The sequence below is a fragment of the Bacillus rossius genome, chromosome 10 (assembly GCF_032445375.1).
Source record: "Bacillus rossius redtenbacheri isolate Brsri chromosome 10, Brsri_v3, whole genome shotgun sequence".
Classification (NCBI taxonomy): Eukaryota; Metazoa; Arthropoda; class Insecta; order Phasmatodea; family Bacillidae; genus Bacillus; species Bacillus rossius.
The window spans coordinates 40,414,968-40,434,542 of record NC_086337.1 but is presented as its reverse complement, the minus strand read 5'-3'; the positions used below and the strand labels follow the sequence as shown (position 1 = coordinate 40,434,542).

At 37.9% G+C, this 19,575-nt stretch overlaps 1 protein-coding gene across 1 annotated transcript in view; it reads left to right on the top strand.

The window, feature by feature from the left end:
• The first annotated feature begins 2,198 nt into the window (after positions 1-2,198).
• Positions 2,199-19,575, top strand: part of LOC134535647 (death domain-associated protein 6-like) — a 158,511-nt gene continuing 141,134 nt past the window's right edge. The window contains exon 1 of the mRNA XM_063374834.1: positions 2,199-2,380. Within this exon, the coding sequence (XP_063230904.1) occupies positions 2,335-2,380 (46 nt within the window). The 5' untranslated portion in view covers positions 2,199-2,334. The remainder of the gene's footprint in view (positions 2,381-19,575) is intronic.

The window sequence follows — 19,575 nt, the reverse complement described above, 5'->3', positions numbered from 1 at the left end:
AATCTGTAAAAACAACAAAAAAAAAAGGATTAGTTGTGCTATTATAAAGTTTTATTTTTTTATATCTAAACGATTTCATGGAAATTAATTTCCTAATAAACGTAATTTATTTTATTGAAAATTAAGGAGATATGCCTGCCTAGTATGAAATAATTTAATGGACTGAGCTGTGAATTTTGAATAATATTATAGCAATAAGATAAACAAATCAATTTTTTTCATATATATTTCCTTAAAGTACAATATACATAATCCAGTAATCTGTTACTTAAAAAAAATTCATCTAACCAAGTTTTGAACCACGTCATAAATTACACCTAAGTTCATCAACCACAAAATCAACCACAGCGGTATCAGGACAATCGAGGTAAGTTACGAAGACTGTGTATTAATAGTGTAATGCCAGATTTCTTACGGTTTTTTTAAAACTTGGGAATACTTATTACTGTGGCTATTTTAGTTTACCAAATATATTCCAAGGTAGTTTCACCATCATAAGGTTTAATTTGGCACACCAATACGTTGTGCATGTACCCTAACGTAGACCCAAGTGACTATATACGGGTTTATGTTGCTACACGTGGGGCCGCAATATTTGTGTCACATTTTTTTTTAAATTTATTTCCGTCCTATTACCACGAAATTACTCCTACCAAGTACCGTATAGCGAGAGCTAAAATGTTTACACATTTAAAATAAATGCCCTTTAAATGATCGTTTCCTGCTCTCTGTTGTATGTTTACCGTCTCTAATAATGAAGTCTAAAGAAACAAAAAAAAAAACAGAACTAATTATAGATCAATAGTATTATGATAGCAAAGATTCGATAGTAAACTTAAATACAATCTCATTATATTCAATTTTATTTAATTTTGTAGTTAAAATATTTAACTCCTTAAATTCTTAGTCTTTCACACTAAAATATATCTTATATTTTGGAATGCAAAAATGCATGCTTATATATATATATATATATATATATATATATATATATATATATTTGTAGTTTAAAGATGCGTCTTTATTAACTAATAACTGCACCGGAAATTCCTGTTTATGTCCACGGAATAAAACACGAAGGCTCTCGTGTTTTTTTTTGTTTCAAATTTTATCATTATATTTGGTTACTAAATATTATCTTATAGAAATAATAAGTCACAAAAGTGTTCATAATCATGATCACGCACGTGATATTTTTGCATCTTGAAAATAACATTTAGTCAACTATTTAGTGAGAAAAATTGTGACTCAACATAATATAAATGACCAGAAATTTAAATAACTGATATGATGTGAGTGATTAAGTTTTAAATTAAAAGAAAAAAATCAAATCGGTGAATTTTTACCACACTTGTTGTATGTGAAACATACACTTCAATGAACCAATTGAACGATAAAACTAAACAATAAAGTACACAATGGAAATTCTCGCTGGATGATCATGCTTGTGACAAACATGTTAACTAAAAAAAACCTGCAAAGAGTCTTAAACTTGTCTGAATACTTTATTCGCTATTCCCCCTCCCCCTCTGCAATTCATCGTCTTGACTTGAACTACTACCTGCTGTAAGTAAGTATCGCTTAAATTAAGTTTAACCTAAGATTTTAAAATTTCCAACCCTTTTAAATTTTTTGATTTTTCCAAGTTATAAAAGACGCATTTATGGTTTATATTTCGTGCATGGTTCGCAAGACAAATAAAAAAGAGTATTACATTATTTACTGCGAGAGAAATTCCGTTCTGTGCTCGATGGTATGTACATCGTACCGGTTAAAACGTGAGAAATAATAATAATAATAATAATAATGGCTTTAAGCGCCCGCGTACCGGAGCTTGCTCCAGGGAGAAAAATGTCACCGGGAAGGGAAATGGTTTGTACGGCGGGAGAGGGGTGGGTTCCAGGGGTTGGTAGGAGGGGGGGGGGGGTTGGTGGGAGGAGAAGCGACGGTGTGGAAACCCTCTCCACGTGTTTGGGGTCGGAGCCCTCAGCCAAGTAGTGTTTCTGCCGCCACCCCTCTCTGCTTCGTGCAGTCCTTCGCCTACACCCTTCCACCCCCCTTCTTCCTAGTGTTTGCACGCATCATGAACCAGGGAGGGGGGGTAGGGGTAGAGGCGTCGCCATGACGACGGCACGCGCACTCGTCGAGGGAGGGGAGAAGGGGCAGCGGAAGGGGAGAGGGGGAAGAAGCGTCCAGTCAGTGCCACGCCGAGCGGCGGTCCGAGGCGTGTGACGGCGTGTCTGGACGCCCGGCGCACCTGGGTGAGCGGCGCACGGGGTCTTTCTCCACCACCACCACCACAACCACACAACCACATAACCACAGGGACCGGCGATGAAGGGGCGACTCGCGCTGCTGTCGGCGTGCCTCGCGCTAGCAGGTGTGTAGGGTTTTCCTGTTCTAACTGTTCTCTGTTTGTTTGTTCGTTTTTACGTCATGGGCTTCTACGCCTAAAATGACAACACCGCAATCTCAAATGTATACAGCATGTCCCAGAAATAAACTGAGAACATATGATAGGCAAATACTTAATAACTGTTCTGAAACAAAAAAAAAAATAGTTTTTTAATTAATAGATTTTTTTTTTTTTTTCAAAAAATTTAAAATCCCGATCTTTGACCAAATTATAAGATACTGTGACTAAAAGTTTTTGTTACGCAATAAAAAATACTACCTACATACGAAGGGGGAAAAAAAATATTTGCGCGACTTTTGCAGTAAAAAATATTTTAACGGGTAAATTTAACTCTTTATACTATAACAAACGTGCTTTGCTACAAATAACGTGATAAGAGCCCTAGTTAATTTTTTCACAGTATGAATCGTGAATTTTTTTTTTGCCCTTAAGTCGTGCAAATAAATCACTCCCAAAAATTAGTGTAGTATGTTTGATTATTTTTAATTGCTGTAAATGCAGAGTTATGATTTAAAAATGTCGAGTCACAGAAACTAATAAGTTTTTGCATTTAAAAAAATCCAGTAACTCCAAGACTACAGAATATTTATTTCAGAACCGTAATTAAAATGCCGATCAACTGTTCTCTGCTCCACGTTGAGTTCTTGAAAATCTGTTTTTTTTTTGCCGCACTTTTCAGAACACATTTCATATTTCACTTTTTTTTACCTTCTTCTAAAAAGTCCTCGGTGAACTAGTTCACTCTCGTGGCGAGGGTCGTGTGTCCGATACAAAAGAAAAAGTGAGCGAGTCTTCAGTAGTCAACAGTGATGTGTAACATCTAACCTTGGTAACGAGTAAATTCATGTGTTCTCACGTTGCAAATAAACTTATAATAAGAAACTCGGAAACTAAATTTAACGTAGAATTCTTTAAAATAATGCCGAGCGTGATAAATATACAAAAATGTTGTGTTTTAAACTACGTTTCGAGACAGGAATCACACGTAGTTAACGCACCCACCGCTAGAATTCGCTACCAGAGCTGCTACGACTATCAAATCATTCGATTTGCAGAGTGGAAGGTTAAACTATATAACGAAACGACTCTGACAAAAGCGAAAAAGATTTGGGGGAAAAAATACTAAATCCCGGCTTTAGACCTGATTTTTTTACAAGGAATTTTAATAAAATACTGTCATTTTTATTAAACTATCAGTTAATACTATAACGTTTCTATTTGTCTCTATGAACTTTGGTTCGCGCCATCCGTCACAGATGGCAGCACCGTGAATACGCATGCGACTTCCGTTCCATTCACGAAATTACTCCTACTAAATGCCATAGAGTAAGTAAAGGGAGATGCGATCATACCATTTCTTTGCAACTTGACAACGAAAAAATTACAGCCAAATACAACCTGAGGAAGGTTTAGCGCGTGATAGTTGACATCTTTGTTCACAAGCTTGGTGCAAAAACGGCACATCAATTCTATTTATTTTACTTTGCTCGTGTTTTTGTTTATATAAACGGCGAAAGCAACCTCAACCTGTCCTCGATAACTGTGTAAACATTAACCTCCGTATCACGCCTCACTGTTATTGTTACGAGAATGTGTGATACGGTTTTAAGTTCTTTGCAAGACATATATACTTGCGTTAAATTAATTAATACAAAGATGGCCGTATTATAGGTCGAAGCTCGACCACAGAACAGAGAATCAAACCCAACAAAATTTTAAAAATGGCATCACAAGAAACTATTAATAATTAGAAAAGAACTAATTTCTAGTACTGTAACAGCAACTTAGATTAACACAAATTAATAACAACTGGACATGTAATGAACTAAAGAGATCAAAAATTGTAATCTATTTTTCCCGATGTTGGTTAAACATGGTATGATCCAATTTATAAGGATTCAGTTCGTCCTATCTACTGTCACCCCTTTGCTAAATGCCATGTACCGAGAGCTCAAATGTTTACACAACAGAAAACTTACTAGCACTGATTCGGTACGCCATATGGTTCGGAGCCCATTATAATTTTGTCGATAGCGTCTCATCGAACAAACAATAGTCTTGGCCAGCGTAACATCTGCGTTTTATGCAGTTTCCTACGTGATATACTTTTTTTTTTCCTTCGTGTGGTACACCTTTACCAGAATACATAATGGTCCAGTAAAGAATGTCCCAGTTAGAAATTTTAATAGTATCACTTAGAACCGTTGTAGTGTGTTGGTTCATGGTCACAATTAATTAGTAACTCAAACAGTTTTAGATAACCGCATTGGCGAGTTCTGCTTTGTTGTTTTCTCGCTTTGCAGCGCTACCTACGCAAACTGGAGACACCTAAGCGTAATGCTTTTTGTGTTCTGCAATTTGTATAAGAGTGAATCTGTAATTTCAGTTCATCGTGCGTTTGGTGTAAAGTTTGGTTGTGACTCCCCGTGTGGCAAAAAACATCCGCCGATGGTGTAGGCAATTCGAGACGACAGAGCTATTTTTCGCTGGCCCCCACGTTCACCTGACATAACACCATGCGATTTTTTTTTCCTTTTAGGCTTTAAATAAGATCGTGTCTACGTTCCGCTGCTACCTAATGATTTGCCAGAGTTGAGACACAGAACTGAAGAGGCTATTGCTTCAATTACTCCGGACTGGTGCACCAAAGTGTGGGAAGAATTTGACTTCAGGTTGGATGTGTGCCGTATTACTAAACGTAGAAAAACTAGGTTAGTTTACCTTTAGTTTTATTTGTGATTTGTTGTAAATAGTCTGAATTGAATTGTTATAATATACCATTGAAACTGGGGCATTCTTGTATGGACACCTGTATAATAGCAATGACGTTTTAATGCCACCAGTTTGAATTAATAATAAATAAAAAACATATTACGTTCTTTTAATGGTTCTTGCAATGGAGTATATTGATTTTTTTAAAGTGAAACTGGTTTGCTGAGAAGACTACAATTTTCGAGCATTACGGAAATACCTATCCCACGAGAGGAATAGTTAGGTACGTGGTGGGGGAACCGGTAGAGGAGGAGAGTGCGTCAGCGGCGACGCCACTCCAACACATCCACCAGCAGTCGAATGGGAAGACATAGCATGCTGTATGCTAGTTGTAACGGCCGGAAGGGGAGACGGCAGGGGAGAGGTGGAAATGACGAAGCAGTGATGCTACGTAATTCTCGTAACGCTGCTTGTCTTTGTCTACTCCTCGGTTTTCGTAACGGCTATGGGATTGATGCTATCATATTTCTTTTTATTTTATTTAAAGTAACATATATATATTGTATGAGAAATAGTCATTTATTTGTGCAGATAACTTTATAAGTATATTTCATTTTTATTTGAATAGTGTGAAATAAAATTAAAAATTCATATAGAATTAAGCTGTATAAGTCTAGTTAATTTTTGGTATGTGTTTTGAAATGTCAAAGGACTTTGTGAGATATTTTTTATTAGTGTAATTTATGTTCGATTTGAAAGGAGTTTGGTTACGCGCTAATCTATGTTCTCATCTCATAAGACCCTTGTTAGAATCCCTGCTAAATAATCTTGTTTGTAAATTTTTCGTGGTTACCAAGAAACAAAACTGTAATGGCTAGGGACAGGTATTTTATAGAACTCTCTTTTTACTGCAATGATATATGCCTACCTCTGCCAGAAGTTTGTCCCTTGTCATTCTGCACAAGAACCCAGTGTGCTCATTTGGCTAGGCCATTCAGAACGTGTTGGCTACAGCACAAAAAAATTCTGATTAGAAAAGAGTTATGTGGATTACCTGAGAGAAACTCAACCAGGCAGGAACCACTGGTAAGGCTGTATTTTTTAAACATACAGTCATGGATGACAATACGTATATTAAAAAAGTATGTTTGTGTGTGTGTATGTATGTATGTATATATATAGTATATATAGTTACGAACGCGAGAGACCAGACCACGACGCCAGTTTCGAAGCTTGCTGGCGGCCCATCACGGCCACTGGCGTCACGCGATGTTTCACGTGCCGTCCACTGACGTAAGGAATGCCATGCGCGCCTGGCCAGTTTACAAGGGTTGTCGAGACACCTCTCTACCCTCAGATCTCCGCTGCTATCTATCGCTGAGCGGCCTTGGGAATTCCGCGGGCCACCGCGTGGAGTGGCGAGAATGGGCGCCGCCTTTCTGGACGTTTCATGCGTCGGGTCGCCCGGGATGACGCGACAAATCACTGCCGCTCTCGTCGGTTCGAGAAACGCGCCACAGGTACTTAAGCAGTGACGCCGACATACTGCGGGAGTTCCGAGAGTTCCACCGAGTGGAGGGAAGTGCGACATCGGCGAAGAGGGTGAGAGACCCCCTCGAGAGAGGCGCGACGGGACGAGAGAGTGCGACCGAGTGGTGCGAGACTGTGTGTGCGGACAGGCGCGAGTTAAAGGGCGAACCACTGTCGAGCCTAGCTCCAGTGAGGAGTGCGAACTGTATAACTTGACAGACATTGAGTGACTAGCGAATAAACATTTTTGAGTGCCGGTGATTGGTGATCGGACATTTTTAAGTACAATTATTTATTAGTAATGTAAATATTAGTAACTAGCTGCCCGACCAGGCTTCGCACGGCTATACTAATGGAAAAAATTTAAGCCACATCTCCCATTTACAGTAATGGTAAGTTAAAAAAAAAATTCAGTGAAAATTTATTACAATGCTGTATAAAGTACCGGAAAGAAAATGAATAGCACCGATAGTTTCCCGACTCGTTCACGCATCGTACAACTGATGTAGCTACCCGTACTTTTCTACGGCAGCCTACAGGCAGATCACTCTTGCGCCGCTCATTATACATGACCCTCCTTGTGGGTACACCACTGCCGCGCGATGCCCGTTGCCATGAAGACGCAGAAGGCATGAACAATGCAAAATCCTGTTCTCATGCAGACAAAGTACCCACTGTTGCCTGGTTTTAACCACCCATGGGATCTAATTTTCGGAAAATGTCATCCTGCGTAACATAAGGAACATTACTGTGAAGTTTCAAGTCTGTAAAATATATATACTTGAAAAAAAGGGCAATAAAAAACAAATTAAACACAGAGGAAAAAAAACAATAGTTTAGGTTTGCGATTTAAAATGATAAAAAGTATTTAAATACTAATTGAACTCTTATGAGAGTACTGGTTGCTTCATTGTTAATATCACACGGGTGTTTTTTACTTGTATGGGAAAATTAAGAATGATAAAGCATCTAGTGCGTGACAACAATGTTAATAGGCAATAAACTTCTATCGCCTGCGGCATTGTCAACACACACTTTGTACGTGTACTGCATGTTGTATCTAACCCCCTCAAACGCATTTGATTCTAAATTGGACTTTTAGTAAGGATCCCTAATGTTATTGATAATATAATATAGCGTATAGCCTTCCTCGATAAATGTACTATCCAACACTGAAAGAATTTTTGAATTCGGACCAGTTGTTCCTGAGTTTAGCGCGTTCAAACAAACAAACTAACAAACTAACAAACTCTTCAGCTTTATAATATTAGTATAGATTAATAAAACTGTAATAAAACTTATATGGGATATCCCTTACGAACCAAGTTCTCCTCACATAGGTCTTATATCCCGCTACTGGTTTAAAACAGCCCGCCCCTAAAACTAGTTGAATGACGTTTTGGCTTTGTTATAACAAGACACGTGTCTGCCTCCTGGCCTTCTGCAGCGCCGATGGCAGTTTTAATTAAAAATTTAATTCGTTTTCGGGGAATATTAATTCCATGGGCGGCCGACGGACGTTTGTTGGCAAGGGTGGTCCCTCCGATGGTCGGCCAGGAGAGAGGCGGGAGGGGGAAGGACTAGGAAGGAGAAATCACGATTGCTCCGTTTATTTAATTAATCTTCGCGCGGACGGGTAAACAGCTTGCAGGCAAAGCAAAGTGGTTGGGCGGTACGCCTCCATCTTGCACTGTAAAAAGTTTTACATTTAAATTTTTTTACATTTACACTAAAACATTTGTATCACTACAAAATTGTGTCCGCAGTAATATATGTTCCGGTTTCTTACCCTGGCAATTAATTATGCTCTTTGTTGTTCCAGTAACTCCAATCGTTAAAGTAATTTGTAAACAGTTCCCTGAATAGCTTACCAGTATTATCTGCGCACATTAATAAGCATAATAAAACAAAATAAAGTCCAGTTATTTTAATATTCGCTTTCTCTTTTCCATAGTTTAAAAAATTATGTTTGAATTTATCAATTAAAATATAAAAATATAAGCCAATTTTCGTAAGAAATATTCAGTATTTCGAATTTTGTACTTTTAAAGAATAAAACGGGCAATTTTTTCTTCCAAATGTAAAGTTTTCCCTCAAAATACGAACATTCCTAGGAATTTTTGACACCAAGATGGCCGCCGTAACGTTACAATTCTATATGGCCGTCGGCTCCTTAAACGCCAGGTGCAGGAGATTCTTTTATATACTACTCCCGTCACTATTCCTGTTAACTGTAAAATTCACTCGATAAGATTCTTTTTACTCAAAAGTGACACGAGGCAGTAAGTTATGTTATGCATAAACGAATTCACTTAAAATACAAGAAAGGATTGACAATAATGTGAGGTTTCAACAGTGTCAACAATCCGCACTTAAAAAAAACACACAATCCATAAAAATTATTTTATGAGCCATTTTATTGGAACGACATAATAAAAAAAACGGAACGAATTTCACTGCACTACTGCTAGCACTCTCACATCGGAGATTCTCCGAGAGTCTTTAAGCAATCATAGTACGGAACTGACCAACTGGAAGCTTTGCAAACTCACCCTAAGCAAAACCCGGCGTGGTTAGTTCATTTCTACCAGTTATATGATGACTGAGTTAGTTTAAACATGCTCTAAGTATTTAGTGGTAAGATTATAACTACGGGGTTCAGTTAAGTTGAGTATTCAATGAAAATATTTTGTAACGTCATGCTGACATACACGAAAATATATACCTAACGGAAAATTTTATCTTTCAGCAAGCCCCAAAATGGCTTGGGAAATGGTATATACTTCATCATTTTTTAAATAAAATTATATTGTTTTGATGTGAGAATGAGTATCTTGTAGATTACTAACTGATTGAGAAGAAATTCTGTACAATCTAACACCAAACAACCTCATAAGCCAAGATTAGTTTACTTAACAACAATTGATTTAAAACCATTAAAAAATTTAAAAAATAAACTAATCGTGTCAATAATCTAACTGTACATGTTTTGTAATTTAGTGTAATAATAATTTTTTTTTACTGATAAGTATACGAGTACTTTATTGAACCGTTTTATTTTCGAACACGGAATTTTTTCGGCAAGTTTAGAGACGGAAGAGAGAATAAAAATTTGTACTTAAATGTTCCCAAACAAGCTCAGAAGCGACGCTTTTTACAAACAGTTGTGTACGAGTTAGTGAGTTTTCGACGAATTCTCTGTTGAAGTGCCACAGTCCCACGGAAGCTATCCCTTAATTGGGAGGAAGGGAAAAGAAAAATATACCACCCAGCTAGGAGGAGCTACCCCTTATTTCCCGTCCTCGGAACTTTAACGGCTTCCGACACTCTCTCCAGAGGGGATGGCGCCTGACGCTCGCTGTGCCGACACAATTGCCGCTCAGACGCAACGAGCGTACACGAAGATCGCGTTCGACATCTGAGACACGCTCAAAGATGCTCACTTCAGCCTCCAAGCAAGAGACTTGCTCAGAAGAAAGAATATCTACACAGGAAAAAAGAAAATAATTTCTGTACCTTCACAAAAGATTCCTTTGAAAACCAGTTTCCAAAAAAAAAATTGTAATGCCACAATGTACAACGCATGACTATGGTTATTTTTGCATATATTAAATACGTTTTTCGAGATAATGCTGAGAACTTTTAACTATTGGAGGTGCACTTTTATTTTTTGTAGTTAAAATATGTTTTCATGTAGATGTACAAATTTATAAATATCTGTACATTTCTATACCATTTACAAAAAAAAATACAGTGCAGAGCATGGGTTGGGGTGTTCCGGTCCGAACAGAGTCAAACGCGCGCAAAAGCCCCGCGCGTAATTACATCAGGCGGTGGAAGGAAGAAGGGTTGGGGGTGGGGTGAAGGGTGGAAAGGAGGATGCTTTGAAGTCCTTGTTGGTGAAAATGTTCCTCCCAGGAGAGCTGACAGCGAAGCTGTCAGACGGCGGCAGAGGAACGGGCGTGCATATGCCTCCCTGCGCAACAATTCAGGAGTCGGGGGGGGATAGAGCCTCCGACGGACCTATAGGCAGAAGGGTTGGGTAGGTTTGTGTGATGGGTGTTGGAGAGGGGGGGAGAGGGGAGTTTTGGAACACAAGTCGCACTATCGGAGGCACCGGGCAGAGCGAAGCTGAGCTAATCTCTCCCTCGTCACACAGACCTGCACGTCGGGGAGAGGGTTGGCTGCGAGGATTGGAGAGAGAGAGAGAGAGATGGAGAGAGAGGGTTCCAGCACAAAACAAATGGCCTCTCCCATTGCTCACTTCCCGGTAGTGGATGAGGGGAATTTAAACCATCCCGAGACCCGATGGCTGGACGCCTTTATGCAACCCACGGTTCTATTTATTTATTTATTTTTATTTCTTCGAACGGCGCTGCTACGTGATGGGATCGGGGTTGGTCACTGAAAGAGACCCTGAAGTTTAACATGGTTTAGTTATATCTAAAAAATAAAAAAAAAATTGTAAATGTTCGTTCAAAATCCGAAATCTCTGAAAGTTATTCACCGATTGCTTTGAAATTTTGACACAACTTTGCATTCGAATACGCGCGTGTTTTTTATATATACCCATGACGGGTAAAAAGATAAAATAAAATATAGATAGGTATAAACATAGTTTTTTAATATTTTCATTTGCTATATAGAGGTATATAGAGGAGAGAGGCATATAGAAGGAGATATAGGTAGAGATGATGCGAGATAGAGAGAAGTGTGTATATATATGGATATAGAGATATACACAGAGAGATAGAGAATTAGAGAATGAGAGATAGATAATGAGAGATGCTTTTTATATGTGTACGTACTTCACACGAATTAAAAATATAGATTTGATTGAGGCATTGCAACGTTGCTGGGCATTAGCTAGTGAGGAATATTTTTACCACTGTAGCGCTTTTAAATATTATGTTTTGTCTAAAATCTTCTCAAACATATATTTACCAAATAGTATCTAATAGTGGTAAATATATACACAAGTATTCATAATCATCATCACTTTATGACTAAATACATGTTGGAAAAAATTAATACCTTACAAAAAAAGTTAAGAGACCTATCGTAATAAATTCACGGGATGAACATTTAATTTATAGTGAGTACAAAAGTGAATTGACTAACTCGTGTGAGACCACTTCTTGGTCAGGATTCCATTCAAAGCCACGTCAACGGGTCCATCGTTTCATCTCATCTCTAAATGATAATGATGAGCAGCAACCTATTCATAGCGAGAAAAATCAACACTTGCAAATCTTACCCGACATCACAAATGTGTGAACCAAATGTTCCACGAATTTCGGCAACAAAAAAAAAAACTTGCAGGACGCTGCGAGTCGGAACCCCCATTTTGTTTTTCAACCCCAGTGCCTCGATGAACAAATAAATGCACCAGCAATTTCAGAGCGACTTCACCTCGCCGTACTTGAAAAAGGTTCTCAGACGAGAGGAAGAGAAATAAAAAAATAAAAAAAAAGCAGGCATCAATGGAATATTTCCTGAATTCCTGAATTGAGTGTAGCATCTCTTCCACTTCGAGGATGTTAAGAGACGATGCAAAGGTATGATATGGTAATAGAGCAATAGCGGAACAAATGGGAAACCGGGTGGAATGGTGAGGGGGAGGGCAGAAAAAAATATATCCAAAGCAGCGCAGACCATCAAATTTTCTACATGCCAAAAAGTCAAGAATCTGAGGATCGGATTCGGTTCGCTTACGTATTTATTTTTTATTATTTTTCGTATACTTTTTTTTGAAATAACGCCCTTCAGTTCCATAAAGCCTTATATGTCAGAAATTAAATTAAATAAATTATAACATAAATAGTTATAATTTACGTTTGACCTTAACGAGCAAAATTTTAAAACGAGCATAAGAAACATCTGACTGTGACATTTCCGTAGCAAACCGTGTTTTTTCCCTGGGTGTTTTTTTTTTTTTGTCGATCTTTTTCAACTGACCACTGGCGCTTTTGCGCGGTTGTGTTTGCATTCACCTTGCGCTCGGCGGCAAACGGCTTCCGGCTGTAAGGTATAATTCGTGTCCACACAGACGCCGCGCCGGTTGGATATAATATTTGACTCTTGAGCGCGCCGCGCATATAGTGTTCCCACACAGTGGCGGATACAGATTATAATTTTGGGGAGGGATGAATCACCGAGAACTTTTGAAGGGAAAAAAATCCCTAAGCTTCTATTTAAATGTATATCTGACTTCTTAAAATATATTTTTTTCTGGATTTTAAGTTTTTTAAGTATTACAAACAAAACAGTATAATTAAAATAGTAAAATAATACATTTTTACACAAAAACATTGAACCTACTTCAGAAGTATGATGATGACTTGAGTAGATTACCTTTAGTTATTTAAACAGAATTGTTATTAGTTCTGGAAAGGATTATGGGTAAATTAGGGGAAATGGGTTGATCACCTCTTCCTGAGGACTGGTCCTCACCCAATAAGCACAGGTTTTCCACTTAGTGAACTGGTCACTGGGAAGTGATTGAAGTGATTGAGCTTACCGTCTAGTTTACTTTGAGGTCATTAGAGGTGATAAAAGGTGATGAGATGCTAATGGAGCATTTGATGAATGAGTGACTGGCGTAAACGGAAACACCCCAAGTAAACTCTATCCTGATCACAGCAACGACCGCCACGTTTCGCACTCGCAAAAAAATCTGTATTTTACTCCCCTCCCTCCCCCGGGAATTTGACTGCTTTGGTTGGAGGACAGATATATCTTTATACTCTCCTTTTTTAGAACTTTGTAACATTTAGTCACTACAGAGAAAAAAAAATGTTCTGTAATTTAAAATGAGATTCCTTTGGAAACCAGTTACCAAGAAATAAATTATAGCTAACACTACAAGAAAGATATTGTAAATTTAAACAACACATAGCTGTGGTTATTTTTGCATAGGTATATGACATACGTTTTTCGAAATAATAATGAGTATTTCTTACGAAAATTGTCACATATTTTAATATTATAATTTATATTATCATTATCTCTTTAAAAATGGGAAATAAAAATATTCAATAATTTCACTTATTTTGTTTTATTATGCTTATTAATGTGCTCAGTTAATACTGCAGAGCTCTCAAAGCTATTCAGGTAAAGTTATATAAATAATTTTTACTATTGGAGGTACTGGGACAACACAAATCATAAATACCCGGCTTAGAATTTTAAATCAATATTACTTTGAACACTATTTTGTAATGATACAAATGTTTTCATATTAAAGTACAAATTTACATATATCTGTAATTTAAAATGAATTTTTCTGTTCCATTTACAAAACATGTACAGTGCAACTTAATAATAAAATTATAATAATAACATGAATCTGACAACAGTTCTTGATATTTACACCTCCCAAACCACCTCCGCGCCGTCTTCACTGGAGCCACAAGACATTCCGAAAATCGCTGGATCATATATTATTCCATTATTCGTCACTGTTGCTTTTAAATTTCTGAATTTCAGTGCTTAATTTTACACTGGATTCTGATCGCGTCATTATCAAGGCATTATCTTCAAAATACAACTGACCTGCAAGTTGAGAAACAGACAAAATGCAGTAATAAGTACGCAGATTTTTCAGACAACAAGGCACTTGCCCCATTCTGGTGAAACTCAAAAAATTTAAAATCATATTTAGAACCATTTTAAACTGTATATTTCGAAATTGGGAAAGACGTAAAATAAATCCAAGAAATCAACTCTCAGCGATTAAAAAAAAAATTTTTTCGAGGTAATCCTGTAAAAAAAAATTGTTTTTAAGTCTCACTGTAATTTCAACTACCCGCTACCTCATAGAATTGCGACAATGATTCAGAGCTAGCTGGCCCATAATTTCCGTTGGTAAAAAATCAGACGCCAACTGGCGCTCACGACGCAAATGTTTCAAATGCACTTAAAAAAAAATGACCTGTGGGCAGGTAGGTCATTATAATGATATTTGTCATAATTGTTTTACCCCCCGACGGAGTTTGAATCATTGCGCACCAACAACGTCCGGGCGAGAGTTAATAATTGTTTATTGTTCACCGGGGGAGGTTATCACAAGCGAGCGAGGGTGCGCCCTGGGCCGTGAGGCAGGACAAACACACTCGCCATCAACGGTTCATGACCCGGAGCGGACAATTAATCACGTGGGTGCGCGTCGCAGGGTTAATCACTCACACGCGCCGCTTATCATCGTTCTCCGCCGCGCTCTCTTGTCTGCGAGGGTGATTAATGCGGTGCTTGAAGCTGACGTCTCTGTCCACCGGCTCAGTGTACTTCGTGCGCGCCCGTTGTAAGCTGAACAACTTAAAAAAAAAATTAAAAAAAAAATAACGTGAATCTATACTAATATTATAAAGCTTAAGAGTTTGTTTGTTTGAACGTGCTAATCTCAGGAACCACTTGTCCGATTTGAAAAATTATTTCAGTGTTGGATAGTACATTTATCGAGGAAGGCTATAGGCTATATTATATTATCAATAACATTAGGGATCCTTACTAAAGGTCCAATTTAGAATCAAATGCGTTGGAGGGGGTTAGATACAACATGCAGTACACGTACGAAGTGTGTGTTGACAATGCCGCAGGCGCTAGAAGTTGATTTCCTATTGCCTATTAACATTGTTGCCACGCACTAGATGCCTTATCATTCTTAATTTTCCCATACAAGTAAAAAACATCCGTGTGATATTAACAACGAAGCAATCAGTACCCTCATAAAAGTTCAATTAGTATTTAAATACTTTTTATCACTTTAAATCGCAAACCTAAACTGTTGGTTTTTTTTCCTCTCTCTGTGTTTAATTTGTTTTTTTTTTATTGCCCTTTTTTAAAGTATATATATTTTACAGACTTAAAACTTCACAGTAATGTTCCTTATGTTACGCAGGATGACATTTTCCGAAAATTAGATCCCATGGGTGGTTAAAACCAGGAAACAGTGGGTACTTTGTCTGCATGAGAACAGTATTTTGCATTGTTCATGACTTCTGCGTCTCCATGGCAACGGGCATCGCGCGGCAGTGGCGTACCTACAAGGAGGGGCATGTATAATGAGCGGCGCAAGAGTGATCTGCCTGTAGACTGCCGTAGCGAAGTACGGGTACATCAGTTGTACGTTGCGTGCACGAGTCGGGAAACCATCGGTGCTATTCATTTTCTCTCCGGTACATTATACAGCATTGTAATAAATTTTCGCTGAATTTTTTTTAATTTACCATTACTGTAAATGGGAGATGTGACTTAATTTTTTTCCATTAGTATAGCCGTGCGAAGCCGGGTCGGGCAGCTAGTACGTCCATAAAATTGCTTCCATAGTGGGAGGCGATTCAAAATAACAAAATCGATGGATACAGTTTGGTGTTGCAGCTACACATCTACCATCTCCATTCAAAATTTAATTTCACCACTGGATAGCTAAAGGATCAAAGAATTCGTTACGCTAAGTGAGGACTGTGACGCAATCGCGCGTGGTGGAGGGAAGAAGCGCCGCCATTTTGTGGTCATTTTTGCTGCGTTTCGAGATTTACGTTTATTAGGTATAACTTTTGACTCGGAGAAGCTACGACGTTGGTTTGAGTTTAAATCGTCATCTCTCGTGAAAATCTATCGATTGCCTGTATAAAACATTAGTATTAAATATTATCTTTGAAAGATTTGTGCAATGGGAGTGCATGACTTGATGTAAGTTTTTGGACATACGCCATTTCTCAGCACTTTTTCTGCAGAAGAAAACTAAAAAAAAAAAAAATAAAAAAAAAAATAAATAAAAATACTCAAAAGACAAAAAGACACAAATTAAGCAAAAAATTGCTGTTGTCAACAGGATATAAACACCACAAAATATTCCGTAACAGGAATATGGTCAACAAACAAAGAAAAACAAAGAAAATGTACTAAGAAAACGAAAAAAAAAACACAAATGAATACACAAAAATATTGAACCCAAAAAAATTCAGCACAACGGATGAATCGAGACAAAAACACGACAAAACGAAAAGACGAAACAAACACAATAGTTTTGCAAAACAGAATAGAACGATAAAAAAAACCACAAATGATGACAGCACAAAAATATAGAACCCAAAAAAAAATTCAGCACAACAGTTGAAACGAGACAAAAACACGACAAAACGAAAAGACGAAACAAACACAATAGTTTTTTTCCAAAACAGAAACAAGCGACGTTTCGGGAACTGCTATCTGCTCCCGTCCTCAGGCAGAGACGCACATGGTACGAAAACACAGGTGCGTATGTCCAAAAACTTACATTAAGTCAGTATGAAATAGTTACAGTGATTTATATATGGTGTTAAAATAAAAAATAGCGTTTTTTTTATGTTTTGTATAGAATATATTACCTGTTACATACACGTAGACTATTCAAGTACAACACACGGTCGTGTCCATGACACAGCCACGCCCCATTCCCCCCCCTCCCCCCCTATTTAGGCGCGTCGAGGGAATTTTAGCGTGCAACGGACTTGTAACGAAACGGGAAATTTTAACAGGTTGAAAGTCCAAAACGCACGCGCGTTTCTGGCTATACCCGCGAGCCGATGTCGAGTGGCAACATGCACCCGTGTGTATTCACTTTCGGTAACTTCCGGGGATAAGCAAAGCATACTTATTGGTGAGCCAAATGGAACTTTCTGATAGCAAATACACTTTGTAATGCACTTTAGTCATAAAAATACCATATGTTAATGTATTTTATAATTTGTTCCAAACCTTAAAAAAACTGCATAGCCGCAAAGTATGAGTGTTGAAAATCTTGACTTTAGTTTCAATTGCAAAATATATATAGGTATATATACTCGTGCACACATCTGCACATGTACAAATAGCAAACTTGCTTAGTTCTTTGCCACCAAGATAATTCAACAAGGTCAAAAAAATTCCAAAGTATAATAATTTATTTCCAATTATACTAAATACGCCACACCGTAAAATACTCTATTCCATAATTCTGAAGTAATAATGTTTTTAAAATTACTTTTTTATATTTGTCAATATTTTTAAGAAATTTCTATGTTATTTTATATTTTTTTATGTTGGTATTTCTCAACCGCAAAATTTTTTTATGGTCATATTCTGCCTGTTCAGTTGCGCCCTACTAATGAAGCATACAGTGCCGCAGAGAAAACTCGTTGCGAGCCGGGTTTGGGTTGAGGGGGAGGGGGGAGGAAGGGGCAAGAAGTGATTAGTGGCGACATCTACCGGACAGGCTGGAAAGCAAAGAGGAAGTATGGAGAAGGAAGGGAGTAATAATATCCAGGTCGTCGGCGGACGAAGTAAATCTTGTCTTCGAGCCTGCACAAGCCGGTTGTGAATATTCATGCTGTTGCTCAGCAGGCTCCAACGCTTCCACTTTCCTCCCCACCCCACCCCCCACCCCTTCTACGCGGAGCCATCCTTGCTTCCCGAAGACCAAACACATCCCGTAGCCCCCGCACAATGCTTGAACAGCCACAATGTATTTCTCATCTCCCCCCCCCCCTCATAACCTTTTTCCGACTTCCTCCAGTTTCCCTCCCACCGTGACCTTAAACATAACCGCTAACCCCTATCCGCTGGCCAAGAGCAACGCAAATGGCAAAATGTCAGGTCCGCGAAATTCACTGCGAAATTCCGCGCAGTGCATGTATCCTTCCTCGGGTTTCAAAGCAAGAGAGAACCACACGAAGCAACCACAGACCAGTTGTTCCCGGGTTAAGTACAGCGCTGGAGGAAATTTAAAAAAAAGTGAGCTAGTATTTTAGTACTCGCAAGGATGTTGAAAATGCACTTCTAATACAAATATCGGACACGAAATTTAGCGTAGAATTCTTTTAAATAAGGCCGAGCGTGATAAATACAGGAAAATTGAGTTTTCAACTGGCATTTCTTTTTTGCGAGTCACACGCAGTTTCTGTACCCGCCGCTAGAATTCTCTGTTGGAGCAGCTACGTCGACTATTGAACCATTCGATTTGCAGACCGAAAGATCGATCTATGTAATGAAACTGCTGCGATGAAAACGAAATAGTTTTGAACAAATACTAAACTCCTGCTTTGTGACCTGATTTTCGAAAAGGAGTCTGATCAAAAACTGCCCATCTTTTTTAAATGCATTAAACAGTTAATACTATAATGCTTCCATTTGGCTTTGTGAACTTTGGTTGCGTAATCCACCACATATGGCAGAACAGTGGTTACATCTTTCGGTTCCATGCGTCTTCCTGTCTATTCACGAAATGACTCCTTCCAAAGGGCGTATACGGAGAGGTGAGATGTTACACATCAAAAACAAAAACACAAGAAGAGGCAAAATGTTAAATAACAATAATTTCTATTATCAGTTTATTAATTAGACAAGATACAAATAACTCATTCCATAAACTTTCAATTTTTGCGTTTGGGCTTGTGTTCCTGCGTGTTGTATTCGGAGTGAGGTTTTCCAAAAACTTTGGTAGATAGAAGCTTTAAGTAGGGAGACTGGGGCTAGTTGTTACAATTTTAGAATATTTATTAATTGATCAGTAATAAATACTGATATAACTATAATATTTAGTGTACATATTAACTTTATGTCTCTTCTTTAAACTTGATAACATAAATTTGTATACAAAATGTTTTTGAGTGGAAAAAAGTCGGGTTTTTTCCTTTTATGCAATTTGTAACAACATGCCCCAGAGCGGGGTTAGTTGTTACACAGAAGGGGCACATTGTTACACCAACAAAAAAAATGCTGAAAGTGCAAAATGGCATGTTACTTTCTTAAGAAGTTAACATTAAAAGTATTCTCTAATGCATTGAATGTAGTACTTTTAAAAAAAAGATAATATGAACGCCTGTTATTCAATTATTTCTTCATACAAAAGATATAGAAAATTTAAAATAGCGAAAAACCGCCAACTTTGATAATGA